The sequence below is a fragment of the Mirounga angustirostris genome, unplaced genomic scaffold (assembly GCF_029215605.1).
Source record: "Mirounga angustirostris isolate CCGP_5_RB_7025 unplaced genomic scaffold, mMirAng1.0.hap1 SCAF_5, whole genome shotgun sequence".
NCBI lineage: Eukaryota > Metazoa > Chordata > Mammalia > Carnivora > Phocidae > Mirounga > Mirounga angustirostris.
In genome coordinates, this window is record NW_026991713.1 from 22,136,967 (window position 1) to 22,151,904 (window position 14,938).

Below are 14,938 nucleotides of genomic sequence, written 5' to 3' on the forward strand. Positions count from 1 at the left end.
GGTACTGCAGGCCTGGCAGCCCCTGCTACTCTCTGTCTAGCTCTGTTCTGCAGGTGTTCCTACTGGAAAAGAGTCTCAGCGTTGGTAATTGGAGAAAGCAGTCGCAGTGCTCCTTGTGGATGCTGCTGACAACTCATGAAAGAAGTGTGGATGCCATCTGAACTTCAGCCTAAATGTCCTTGTTGTCCTTTTTTTTTTTTTTTTAAGTTTTGCCTTTGGGCTTCTTTTTTCTTTACTGGATAAGTAAATCTGACACTAATTTGATATTAACTTACAAAAGATAGAATTGCAAGATGTAGGAATTATGAAGCAACTTTGAGATCATTGGCCCAACACCATCATTTTACAGATGAGAACACTGAAACTTGGAGAGGTGAGGTAACTTGCCCATCGTTACACAGCTTGTTAACAGTAGAGCCAAGATGCTGGTTTATAGAAACAAAGCCCGGTGCATTTCATAACACAGCATACTACCTGGAATTGGTTCTTGGTATGTAATCATTTTAAATAGTTGTACAACATTAATATTAGATATAAAAATAGGCTTCATCTTCATAAGATGTAGCACAAAATACAAATGTCCTTTATAAGTGGACACCATGCCACTGAATTTGTCACTTTATCTTCATGTGTTCATTAAATCACTTAATTTAATAAACATTTGGCAAATGCCTGCAATGTATGGGATCCTTCACTGGGACCTAAGAGACAAAGATGGCTAAGACCTTGTTTCTTCACTAAAATGGTGAGAGTCTAATGAAGAAGACAGATACTCACATCTTTAGCTATAACAGAATTATATGCAAATTACCACAAAAATCTAGGAGAAGGTATGATTAATTTTGACTTGGAAGTAAGGGTAGCATTGGAGAAGGCTTCACAGAATAGGCAATATTTAAAAAGGGCCTTTTAAGAAAGGATAGAATTTCAACAAGAGAACAGAGGAAAAACAGTATTCTTGGCAGAGGGAATGGCAGGAGCAAAGGTACGGAGTTATACTAGTTATAAAATGGATATGCCCTCCAAAATTATACTTCTAAAATAAAGAATTACTTAGTTTAGGGTTAGCAAGGATGTAGGACATAGGTGTTTACTAGATAACAGCCAGAAAGCTTGGGAAGGATGTTGATGTTAGCTTAGCTCAGCATCCCTAGTCTTCCTCAGTCTCATGGAGATGACTTTGGACTCATAAAGAGTTTGGGCTATTTTATGTGTCAACCTGGCTAGGCCATAATACCCAGATATTCTGTCAAACTCCAGTCTAGGATGTCACCATGAAGGTATTTTTTTAGATGAAATTAACATTTAAATCAGCAACCTCTGAGTAAAGCAGACTGAGTAAAGCAGTAAAGCCCTCCATTATATGGATGGACTCCATCCAATCAGTTGAGGGCCTTATAAGAACAAGACTGAGGTCCTCCACGAATAAGGGGGAATTCTGCTTCCAGACCGCTCTCAGGCTTGAGCTGCAACATCAGCTTTTTCCTGCATCTCCAGCCAGCCAGCCTGCCCTGAAGATTTTGGACTTGCAAGATTTCAGACTTGTGTATGTGTGTATACACATCCCATTAGCTCTATTTCTCTGGAGAACCCTAACTAATATAAATACCAAGGGTTTTGAAATAAAGAGTGACTGTATTAGTCAGTTTTCCCCTATATGTCAAAATTTCAGTAGTTCATAGCAACAAAAAATATACATATTTATTCTTCTTACTCATGGGTTTGTGGGACAGCTGTAGTTCATCTAACTTAAGCTGGACTTGCCCAAATTCCACTGAGCCAGGGTAGACTCCAAGGTTTTACATTTAGGTTTGCTCCACAAGTCTTCATCTTTCTCCTGGGACCAGCAGTTGTGTGATGATTCAGCCACTTGTTATTCTTGTAATAGAGCATAAGAACACAAAGGATGAGTAGATCACAGGAGTGGAGAGGCCTCATCTATAAATTGCCACACTGACACTTCTACCTGTACCATAGGCCAAGCAAGTACATGGCCAACATCAATGGGATGGAGAAGTAACTCAATCACAGTGGCATACAATGCAGATCCCTTGGCAAAGAGCACAGAAGCATAATTCTAATACAGGAATAAAGTGAAGAGTTGGAAACAATTCAATCTACTTGAGTGACCTTGTTAGATATATTTCTGAAAAGTAGCTGTCAGCTGGGGTGGGGGTGGTATAAATAAGTTAACAGACATAAACCCTTTTTAAAATAAGATGGAAAAGGAAGGAAGTGAGGGAAAGAGAAAGGGACGAAAGAGGAAAGAAGAATCTTGATTGGAAGTTGAAAAGATTAGCAGCCAAAGGACTCAATATTATGCAATTTCTAAATAAGCATGGGCAAAACAAACAAACAAACAAATAAGAATAAATAAGCATGAGCCTAATTTAGAGCAGTGACGAGGGAAGAAAACTAAGAGTTATTAAAGACCTGTTATATTCAAAGTCCTGTGCTAGGCAATCATATAATGTGTACACTTGGGGTAGATACTATTGTCAGATTCCAAAGTCCACTTTGGAAGCAAGGAACTGAAAACAAATTTATGAGACTTGTTGGCCTAATTAAACATGACAGAAAAACAGAAAGAGGAAAGTAAGATGACTTATCAAGTAAGCATCTACTTGGGCAATAGCGGGACGCTTCCCCACTAACTGAGATCGGAAACACAGAAGGAGGGCCAGTTTGTGAGCTGAAGGAGATAAAGTTTTGACTCGTGTTGTGTGATAGCTATATGGGCCATCTTTGTGAGGTGTCCTACAAATGTTTGGAAATTTGTATCTTAAAGTTCAAGAAGAGAAGCTAATCCTGGAAAAACACTACAGAAATAAAGGCAAAAGCTTTAGAAGCATGGACAATAATATGAGCAAAGATACAATAGTGTGTTGCACACACAATTCATGTTCATGGCATGGCTAGCAGCTTAACAGACTGTTTAGACATGCACCTGTGTCTAATTGTATGTCCTAGGGTACACATGGCAGAGTAGTAGAGGGTGAAGTTGGAAAGATAAGTTTATACCTGATCTCAATTGCCCTAGAATTCTCGAATAGGCCATTTTCATTTTTTTTTTCACTTTTATCAAGAAGGAGTCACTATAGGGACGCCTGGGTGGCTCAGTCGTTAAACATCTGCCTTCGGCTCAGGTCGTGATCCCAGAGTCCTGGGATCGAGCCCCACATCGGGCTCCCTGCTCCGCGGGAAGCCTGCTTCTCCCTCTCCCACTCCCCCTGCTTGTGTTCCGTCTCTCGCTGTGTCTCTGTCAAATAAATAAAATCTTTAAAAAAAAAAAAAAAGAAGGAGTCACTATAGGTTTTTGTGCCAGTGTTGACTTAAAAGCCTGGCTTTCGGGAATACTGATGCAGCAGCATCATAGAAGCTGGACCAAAGGTGGGAGGCCAAGTGGAAGGCTATTGCATTAGTTTCCGTAAGCACTAACAAGAACCCGAAGAGGGCAGTGGCAGTAAGAACAGACATGAAGGAACAGATGGAAGAATTGCTTCAAAAGAAATTACTGTGCAGCACAGAAACCATTCTGCATATCATTAAATACGTGTAAGTTAATTTTGTAACTTCATTTGGCTCTAGCGCTTTCCTCTCCTCAGGTATGCAGAGCCTTCATAATTTATTGGTCATCTGTTTGCATAGTTCTTAATTAAGAGTTATAATTTCCTTGAGGAAGAGACTCAGACTGTTTTGTTCTGTACTGCTCCACAACATTCAGAACAGGCACTGACCAAATATTTATTGAGTGAGTGGCTGGATGAACCCTCCCCGGCACACGTCAGTGTGTTCATTTCCAGGTTCTCTCCACTCTTGCTGTCTACCTTGTCCCCATCTCTCATCCTCCCACCAAATATGTTCCTCCCACTCACCTCCTCAAGGTTGTTCACGAAGAACTTGCCTCACAGGAGGAACCACATTACTGAGAGTCTGCATTCAGTCAGATACTGATGTGCCTTTTTTCCGATCCTGCCTTCAACCAAGCTCAACTGCTTCTCTCTTTAGTATTTTTAATGTCATTCAGACATAGCCAATAACTTTCCAGTCATGTAAAATATTGAAAACTCACTTCCAATCCATGTAAGCCTCTAATTTTATTCACTTCATCCCTCCCCCACCACCGCTCCCCAAGTTTAGGCTTCCCCCAAGGGACTGGCATCTCTCTTTTCTGATTCCAAATTTCCCGCCACTGGAGGAAGAAGAAGGGGTTGGAAGGAAAAACAAACTTTTTTCTACTAATTGGGTTTGCTTTGCAGAGTTCTGGTTGGTGTCCCCATCCCTGCTCATCACTGGCTAACTGGGACCATCAGCCAACATCTGTATGGCAGGTGGCCAGGGATTGCTCTCTGTGTGTGTGTGCGTGTGCGCTTTGGTTGACCTCTGGGGACCCCAGTGCAGAGTTCTCTGGTAGGGGACATCTGACTCTACCCCAGATTGATTCAAGGCTCCCTAAGCTCATCCCCAGGATCTGCCGCTGGGGTGGTCAGGTTCTGGAGGGCTAACAGTAAAACCTTGCCGAGCTGTTAATTTCAACTCCAGTGAGCTTCTCTTCCTTCCTTCTTGCCCTTTCTCCCATTATTTCTTTCTGTCAGCTGAGGCAGTCAAGGAGTTTCCAGGGCTGCAGGGATTAGTCAGGATAGTAGCATTGGTTCAACCATCTCTTCATAAGTCCCGGAGAAAGTCCCTAGCCCCGATATTTTTATAACTCTATGGTATATGTAGGTACTTAGTACCTTTGTGCCTCTGCTTTGGATCCTAATCTCCAATTTTATGCAAACAACATTCAGTTATTTGCAACTGCCACTAAACTTCATTTTACAAACTCTGAGTTGGCGTTCACATTTGTAGCTATTGCAGAATAAATATTGTGTTAACTGTTACTGAACAAATGTTCAGTGAGTAGCTAAAATGGGTCAGTCCAAGTACAAGTGACATACAAAAGTTTGATGCTGTTCAGACTCTGATGCAAATGATGAATTATACTGTAACTCCCAATAGAAGACATTTAAACCTCAAAGTGTAAAATAGATTGGGGAGTGGAACAACAGGAAAGAGGAGAGGAGGAAAGGTAATTTAAAAATGAAGGAGTAAATATAATCCCAGAAGAAGAAAAGGGAGATAAAAGGGCAGAAGAAATACTTAAAAATATAATTGCCTTGGGCGCCTAGGTGGCTCATTTGGTTAAGCGACTGCCTTCGGCTCAGGTCATGATCCTGGAGTCCCGGGATCGAGTCCCACATCGGGCTCCCTGCTCAGCAGAGGCTCTGCTTCTCCCTCTGCCCTCTTCCCTCTCTTGCTCTCTGTCTCTCATTCTCTCTCTCTCAAATAAATAAATAAAATCTTTAAAATATATATATATATATATAAAATTGCCTTGACCTTTGATTAAGCCTGTCCAGGAGGGGAGCAAAAAAAAAAAAAAAAAAACAGCTACAAATTCTATTTTGGGGACATGTGGGGAATTTACATATGGACTGTATATCAGGTAATATAATTGGATCAATGTTAGATTTATTGAGTGTACTGTTTCTGTGACTATGTAGGAGAATGTCGTTGCTCTTAGAAGATGCATGCTGAAACACCAAGGGGTGAAGTTTCATCATGTCTGCTAAAGGTTCAGGGGAAAAAACTGTCTTCCCAGTGGTTCACCTAAAATAAAACGTGTGTTGCGTGCATGTGAATGAGGAAGTGGGTATAGAGAAAAAGGTAGAAACCCAATGTGGCCAAATGTTAACCTTGGGTGAATCTGGGTCCAGGGTCTTCTGGAACACATGGACATGCTCCTCCCAGCTCTCTCTTCAAGGAAGGAGAGTGAGTAGTCAGCAGACAGCCTCCAGCTGTCAGCACCTTTAGAATCTGCCTCCGCTGCGGGGGGCGGCCCCACTAGAGTCCTGCTTTTCCCATGGCAGCCGCATCCAGTGACGGAGAGCGTGGGGCACAAAGGGCCAGTCATGCTGCCAGCAGGGGACCTCTAGGAGCATGACCTGTGCTAGGGCTCCCCACTGGGTTCACAGAGGCTTCGTCAGGACCCATCACAGCCCGACTCCTCTTCTCTCCGACCCTCCTTCTCGTCCCTCCTTGCGTAGGTGTTGATCCCTAACGAACAGCTCAAATGCAAAACAAACAAACAAACAAACAAATGCAAGAGTAAGAAGAACCTCCAAAATGAGAATGCTGCATAGTGACAGAAAGCCTACCATGGTTAGGATTAAAATCTGAATCCCTGACAGCCAGACTAATCTTTTCTCCTCACAATTCAGAGTCATCTAGATTTCCATTAATATTTATCTTCTTGAATCTGAAGGAAGAGGGAAACCTATGTATTTTGCCCAGTTTTGCTTTTCCCATCCTGAATTGCAACATCAGGTTGGTGAGGTGCCAGTTGTCCGTAACGACGGAAGTATTAGATCCGCGGTGTGGCATGCAGAGCAACGCAAGTCCTCGAAGTGACTTACTTCAAAAGCCAAGAACCAGAAATTCAACCAAAATTTCAAATAAAAGCTAAAAAGACTAGAATAATCACACAAAATTTTAAACCCAGAAGTTTCTCTTGCTTAAATTACTTTCACACTCCAATTTAAACTCAGAAACGTTATGCTGCTGTCACACTTCTTTGTTCTCCCAAAGAAAAAAAAAAATCTGTATATAGCTGACAAAAAATAGGAACCTGTCTGCCAGCAAGTTCTCTATTCATGTCTAACATACTGTAGAGTCTATGCAGAACACATGGTCTTTAAACACCAAAAAGCCTCTTCTTTTCCTGGCTTAACACTGCAGTATGTTTCTCCGGCATGTTTGCACTACCTACATGTCTTGCATAAGCATGCATTCCTTTGGATGTTTGAGTCATGCAGTATTTTCACATGCTTTGATGTTGCACATATGAGAATTATCATCTACATTTTGGAAGTACAGTTCCTTGTGCCTTCAGCATGGAATTTTATACTGCTCAACTGCCATGATTTTAAGTTTCATCCAACAGAATGTCAATAATGTCTATGAACAGAAGTTTGACATATTTCGTTTTCTCAAATATGGAGTTGGTGCAGCAGCTAAGTTAGAAATTTCTGGGTGCACTTTTGAAAACTAATTCAGCGTGAAAATTATTAGTGACTTAGAATTGTGCATAAAGTATTTTGGTTTTCCTTATTTTCTTATCCACAAAGATCTGTTGCTTCAGATCGGATAAGTTTCCAAGTGGCAAGATCCATCTTGTTTGTCGGAACTCAAAGTAATCCTCATCCTAATGTGGTGTTCTTTATTACAGATGAGACCCATTGGCCACGACGGCTATCATCCCACTTCTGTCGCTGAGTGGCTGGATTCCATTGAGCTAGGTGACTACACCAAAGCCTTTCTAATTAATGGCTACACATCGATGGACCTGTTGAAAAAAATCTGGGAAGTTGAACTTATTAACGTAAGTTGGTCTCTTAAAGATACCTTACCCGTTCAACCTTTGATAAATGAAATTCCTGTTGTAGGTAGGTAATATTTTCTTTCTTTGTTACTATTTGGACATCCATCAGGAATTTACAGATATGCCTTCTGCTTTAAATATAAGTCTGTCTTGTTTCCAGTCAAGCTCCACAGTCATTGTCTTTTAAAGTTTGGATGCGGGAAACTATGAGGACTCTCAGGGTGTTTTGCGTTACCGAGAAAAACTTCCCAAGCATTTTGAGGCTTTCCATTTTAGAAAATTTAGTCAGCTCAGGATATGGACATGATAACAAATAGGCTCCCATCCTGATCTTGCTCATATTCACTGTTAAAGATTAGAGTTCTCAGTTTTAGTTTCCTATCTCTATTATGTTTCCCTGTCTCTATTCCTTGGCTGCATATATAAATCCCATTCTTGAAGACACTGCATTTGTTTTATTAAGTAGGCTGCTATAATATCAAAATTTTATTATCCAGAGTTTATATCTAATCTTAAGTTGTCTCTGTTTTATTTATATACTTGGCATAGATTTTCTATAAAAACTGGCCAACTTATGTTGCCATGTATTCAGGCCCAAAGAGATCAACTAGATCTACATAAATGGTATTAATACTGATACTTTACTTATTTCATTTTTACTGCTCGTTTATATCCAATGGCATCAAGGAATGAAAGAATGAAGAGGTAACATGTAATTATCATGCCTTCACCTTATATTTGGCATCCTGAACATTTCTTTTCCAAAATGAGTGAAAAATCATTTAATCTTTTAGAGAGTTTCTTAGATTTGAATTTTATATTCTAAAACTTTAAGAAACACTCATAACCTGAAAGATAAAGCAAATAAATTTCTGCCGGTTCAAAAGAGATTCATTCTACTCTCTATGCCACTTTCTCTCCACAAGTCCAGTCGCTGCATATTGCATGCCATTAATTATTTTAAATTATTTTTATTAGTAGTAACTAATTATTCTTTGCTTTTAAAGGTCTGTCTTAAAAATAATATCTTTTCTAGAACATCTCATAAAAACTATCCTTCGATCTAAAAATCACGGTAAATGGACTAATTCTTGGCCCCTTCTTCTAATTTGCTGGCCCCTTCTTCTAATTTGCTTTCTGTCCTTACTCCCTCACAAAAGCTATCATTATTTCAGCAGAAACTCACTGTCTGACTGAAAGCCTCTGATTAATTTTGTTCTTAGCCTATATGGCAACATAGCAGAACTCACAGAGAGTGTGTTGCATTCTGGTTGCATCCAGAGATTTCAGATCTCCACCAAGAATCCAGGACTCATCCGATGGCTACGGTTAGCCATTTGTTAAAGGGGGACCTTCCATAGATCAAACAAACATGTTTCCAATTAAGTGACATTCTAGTCAATTATACAACTTGACAAATATCTCTGCATAAAGTTTTCCAAATAATATTGTTCCCCACTGAAGAACAAATACTTAGACAGCATGAGTCACTCACTTAATGGGCATTAGCAGTAATCCCTCATTGAAAAAGAAGGGATGCCAATAGAGCTCTATGATAAAATGTTTTCTTTGAAGCAAGGCTCATCAAAGCAGGACTAGAAGTCTCTCAAAATCCAAATGCTGGGGCTAACGTTGAAGGTGTAAGCTTGGGCCCATACTCTTCCCAGTGCTGGGGGGACCAGCAGCCTAGGAATCCCTGTTCAGTCACTGTGTCCCTTGTGGATGACTGCATTAACTTCAGCCGGGGAGACTCTGAGGCCCTAGGTTTAATGCCAGGGCTCAGGGACTGATCTACCACCACCCACAGACCAACTAGGCTTGAGTTGGGACAGAAGAATAGCCTTTTCCACCCATACAGACTCGAAGCATTTTCCCTTTAGTTCCATGTGCTGTAATACAATCTGTCTTCAGTCCTGTGAGAAGTAGCTTGTCACAAGCATTGTTATCAGAACTAGAAAACAGTCACTGTGTCTGAGATCTTGAGGCCAATTCCTCTGGGCGGAGTACATCTGCATCTAATATCAACCCAGTATATTTTCCTTAAGCTGATAGAATTTAAAGTTTGTGACATCTTTATGGGCAAGTTCACACTCTTGAGGAGGCTTTTCGAGTCATTTAATTCCATAGGTTTATTTATTATAAACAAAAATCGATCTGTATCCTTAGACTTGGAAATCAGAGAACAAAATTTTTATGCCCACCAGAACTCTGCTACAAGGGTGATGCCTTTGATGGGTTGTTGGTTTTAAAATGAAAGAAAGGCACAAATGTGTGCCTTCTGGCTTACAAAGCTTTAGGCTAGTCTCAAATTCAAGGCTTTAATTCATCCCAACTAATGAGAGAAGACGTCCAAATATGAAATAATCTCATATATAATATATGGGCCCAGCAATTCTATATTAAGTACCCATAATTTGTTGTTTTCTGGCCTGAAGGGAATGTGCAGTCACTTTGATTTAGAGCAAAGCTTTTTAGAGAAATTCACATCCTGAATCTTTGTAATGAGTGGCTCATTTTAAGGAAGCCGTTTGGCTTCAGTAACTGTTGTTCTATGTAAAGTGAAGAGAAAAGTGCAAGGGGGGGGCTGTCTTTGATACTGGGGGCTGCTGGTGGAGGGGAGGAGAGCAGAGGGTGAGGAGGCTGGCTGTTGCTGTAATTACAAATACGTTTAGCATCACTAAATAGTATTGAGTAAGCCTCTAATTTCACATGGTATTTTGCTTGATATTTGAAAATAGTAACACATTCTCATTGGGTATAAGTTTAATCAAAGTATTTTCATGAAGAAATGAAAACTATACAAAATTGTGATTTGAAAAGTACAGATACATCTGAAATTATAATCTTTCAAAAATACCTCAAAGATTTTTTTGTGTGTGTGTGAAGTGCATTGTTACCTTTGAAAAACAAGGTTATTTGAATAACCTAATGAAGATTTTGGTCACAAAACTACCCAAAGTATAGTATAGGGATGAGGGAGATTAATAGAAATCTCATTTCTTAATATCAGCATTCTCAGCAGTGGAAATCAAGCAGAAAAGAAACTTTTAAGACATAGGTTTTACAGGCCCATGTGTGTCTAGACTTAAAGAATTTAGATGCCAATAATTGTTCCTTTTATTCCCTAATCCATGCTTCATATGCAGAAGCTCTTTTATTAATAGCTTTGTTTTGCCTGTGTCTGCTACTATCATTAATAACATCATTAATACTATTCTTACTTTTGTATTGATATTTTAGTGTTATGTGAATATATTGAGAGAGATTGTCGGGCAAATTGTTCCCTGTGCAGATGCTAGCTGGATAAACCTCTCGCTTGAATTATAGTCCTCTCCAAAGGCTTGTTGAGAGAGCTAAAGACTAGTTAACAGTGCATTAGTACATGAATTTTCTTTACTCATAAGTTTACTCAGGCCTTGTACAAGGTATTACCAAGTTTACAGAGCAGTTCCTACTGCTATTGATAACCTCCAGCAAAAAAGTATGGCAATTAATAATTATTATTAATATTTAATAATTTATTTTACCACTGAGTACCTACCAAGGGGATTTTGGTTAGATGAGATAAATTTGAACACTGTCCAGTTTCTTAATGTGTAAATCTTAGTGCAGAATATGTCATAAATTTCTTCCCAGTGGCTTTACCATTATTTACTAAGGAAAAAATTCTAGCCAATGCTTATGATATCCTACAATACTGATAATGATAAAAGTACCCACCAAGGTGTGCCTGGGTGGTGTAGTCAGTTAAGCATCTGACTCTCGTTTCGGCTCAGATTGTGATCTCAGAGTTGTGAGATCTAGCCCCATGTAGGGCTCCATGATCAATGCAGAATCTGCTTAAGACTCTCTCTCCCTCACCCTCTCTCTCTGCTCCTCCCCACCGCCACCCCACCCCCACCCCACCCACCCCACTCTCTCTCTCTCTTTCTCTAAAATAAATAAATCTTAAAAAAGAAAAGTACCGGGCGCCTGGGTGGCTCAGTTGGTTAAGCGACTGCCTTCGGCTCAGGTCATGATCCTGGAGTCCCTGGATCGAGTCCCATATCGGGCTCCTTGCTCAGCAGGGGGTCTGCTTCTCCCTCTGACCCTCCCCCCTCTCATGTGCTCTCTCTCTCTCATTCTCTCTCTCAAATAAATAAAATCTTTAAAAAAAAAAGAAAGAAAAGTACCCACCGAAAGAACAAAATAAAAATCAGTTTTAGTGCGTTCTTAATTCTCTGTTCATAAGTGCAAGAATAGCTTTAAAAATCTAACTACAGTGATTGGCTGTGTTTTAAATACCTTCGGATAGAAATAAAATAATTAAGGTAGAAATACCCATATGTGTCCCATGAAAATCATTTGACTTATTTTTTTCTTTTTTTTTCTTTTTTTTATTATGTTATGTTAATCACCATACATTACATCATTAGTTTTTGATGTAGTGTTCCATGATTCATTGTTTGCATGTAACATCCAGTGCTCCATTCAATACATGCCCTCTCTAATACCCATCACCCATTTGACTTATTTTTGCAGCAGAAAATTGATTAGAAGATCATTTGCTTCTTGCCTAACAGCTGCTGAAACTATACTTACATTACTCTTTCATTTAGGACTTTCAGATTTTTCTGGTTTCGGTTTTTTGCTTGGTTTGGGGTTTTTTTTCAATGTTGATTTAATTTCTACCTTTCCAGGGAAATTTTGTGATAATCTAATCACTTGGAGATGTACTAAGAAAATTTCAAATTTAACATTCTAATTTTATGTTAAATCTTTAATTATGCGACTTTATTTGCTTTAAGTGCTATAGAAATACAGTCCCATCAGTATCAGGTTTAGACTCAATACTTGCTTTGATGTTTTATTTCATGATCAGCATTATAAACTCTCACTCCTTTCTACCGTACCCTTCCTGCTTGTAACTGCAATTAAATTTACTCCCTAAAAGTCTTTTTTGCGTCGTGCATGTGAATATGTGTGTCCGCGTCTGTGTACACGCATCGGATAAAGGCAAATGGTAACTCATACTCCCAACCAAGAAGAATAACCAAATTCACAAATTGCGGGGGATGTAAGGGAAGGATGAATGTTATAATTCGATTTCCAAGCCAATTATTTTAAGTGAAAGGTTATGCCTTCACTATAGGACATTAATAAATGAGAAAAACATTCATATTTCCACATCAGGGAGGCTATATCGTTCAACACTTCAAATGATAACAACTTTAATCAAAGCCAAAGGCTTTATCTAAATAACTGGATATGAGTAATCAAGTGTAGAACAAACTATAAATTCTCTGTGGATGTAAGCCTCCGCATACGGTACAGCCGGATCTACAGAAGACTTGGGGACCGCCAGGTACAGCCTCTGAGCTTCGGACTCGCTCAGGTCCGTATCAAGCAAAGCCCCCGGCCTCCATCCCCCTCACTCACTGCATCTGAACTGCAAGCTCTTGCAGGGATTCTCTGGAAGCTTCCCTCATTTGGCTCAAGTTGTGGGAAAACCACCCTTCTCCCTTCCTTACGTGAGATGAACAATCACCCCCAAACAAATACTCACTTTCCAGTGATTTTTAGCCCTTTCCTATCTGGCCTGGGGAGTGGTGATGGCTACCCTGGTGCTTTGGCTCCACTGTCTTTCAGCATATTTTGCATATCCGCACCTACCATGTTCCTTTCGACTTTGGAGCCTTGACCTACACTGAAATCGAATTATACTACCTAGAATACACTGAAACATGAGAACTTCACTGGAAGCAATATAGCTTTTCCTTTGCATCCAAAGTAAATTTGCATATTTGCAGTGCCTCGGGATCAGTATGATGGAATAGGCATTATTGAAGCGTTGATGCCAGAATTAGGACGCACATGCAAGCGCGTGCGCATACACACGCACACGCACACACTGAAACTAAACAAGGTATTTGGACTTTAAGAGAGCACTCAGCAACAAATGAATTTCATGAAGAACTAACACCCTCTGATTATAGCCATTTATGAACCACTTCTGTGCAAAAAGGAAAATCAGGTTCTATCTAGAAATGTCTACCTTAAAAAAAGTTATTTGAGTGGACAACTGTTTGTTTTCTTCCCCGCCCCCACCAGATATCATTCACTCTTCTCCTGATTAAAAATCAAAGCATTCCTAATTTCCTCTGAAGAAGTCTCCTATAGTCTTCCATGCCTGAACATATGACCTAAGCCAAGCTCAGCATCCCAGCCTTCTCCCCCACTCTCATGGGCTGCACAGGAGTCTTCATTAGGACGATTCTTAATTCTTCATAATTGGAGGGTCCCATGGAAAATGAAAATAGGGGACCCTTTGTTCAAAAATTATTAAAAGATTTTAAAACAATGACAGCAGAGCATTAAGCCAAGCACAGATTCCTTCAAAGGGCAGGTCCTCGTGTAACCTCATAGGCCACACAACCCACGAAGCTATCCCTGCTCTTCATTCTTCCATGTGTAACTGTATTTCCATCTGCCGTCATTCTCCTGTTCTAGCCCTTCCTTTAACATTTTTTAAAGTGTGGGCTACTGGTAAAAAGACTTTATTTTCCAAAGCTGTTTTTGCTGAGTATAGAATTCTTGTGTAACTATTTCAGAGATGTGGATCCACCATCCTCTCTCCTGTATTCTTTTCTTTATATATATATATTTTATTTATTTATTTGAAAGAGAGAGAGACAGAACACAACCAGGGGGAGAGGCAGAGGGAGAGGGAGAAGCAGGCTTCCCACCGAGCAGAGAGCCCAACATGGGGCTCGATCCCAGAACCCTGGGATCATGGCCTGAGCCGAAGGCACTTAACCATCTGAGCCACCCAGGTGCCCCACTCCTGCATTATTTCTGAGGAGACATCTTCTGTTATCCTTTCTTTTTTTGGTTTTGTTGTTGTTGCTCTTCCTCTGTATATAACATGTCTTTTTTTTTTTTTTTCCTCTAACTGCACATAAGAGCGTTCTTTTTATTACTGGTTTTGAACAATTTGATTATGATGAAACTTGATGTTGTTTTCCTCATGTTTCTTGTGTATAAATGATTTTTTGAGCTTGTAAGATATGAGGTCTATAGCTTTCATTAACTTTGGAAATTTTTTGGTCATTCTCTTTTTTATTTTTTTGGTTTCCCAGTAAATTCTTATATTTCTCCTTTTTCCTTCAACTTTCCAAAACTTTTTTTTATGGAAGTATAAACACAAAAATCCATATAAATCAGAAGCGTATTGCTTAATGAATTTTCACCAAAAAGTTACACACCTGTAACTAGAGCCCAGAACAAGAAATGGAAAATTGCCAGCACCAAAAGTCCCCTTCCACAGCCCCCTAAAGTAACTACCATCCTACTTTAACAGCAGAGTTCAGTGCGCTCGTTCGTTTGCATCACATTGCATGTAGTTTTAGGATGATGCATTGTCTTCTTATTGCTGTGTGACATCCTGAACTTGTTTTAATGGTTTTATTGAGATATAATTCACAATTTGCTCACTTTTAGTGCACAATTTGGTCATTTTTAGTATAGTCACAGTTA

General features: G+C 39.7%; 1 protein-coding gene across 1 annotated transcript in view; it reads left to right on the forward strand.

Moving 5' to 3' along the window:
- The window catches only part of ANKS1B (ankyrin repeat and sterile alpha motif domain containing 1B), a 1,110,621-nt gene that overhangs the window by 820,180 nt on the left and 275,503 nt on the right, over positions 1-14,938 (forward strand). Inside the window, exon 17 of the mRNA XM_064590752.1 lies at positions 7,271-7,423. Coding sequence (XP_064446822.1) covers positions 7,271-7,423 — 153 coding nt within the window. The remainder of the gene's footprint in view (positions 1-7,270; positions 7,424-14,938) is intronic.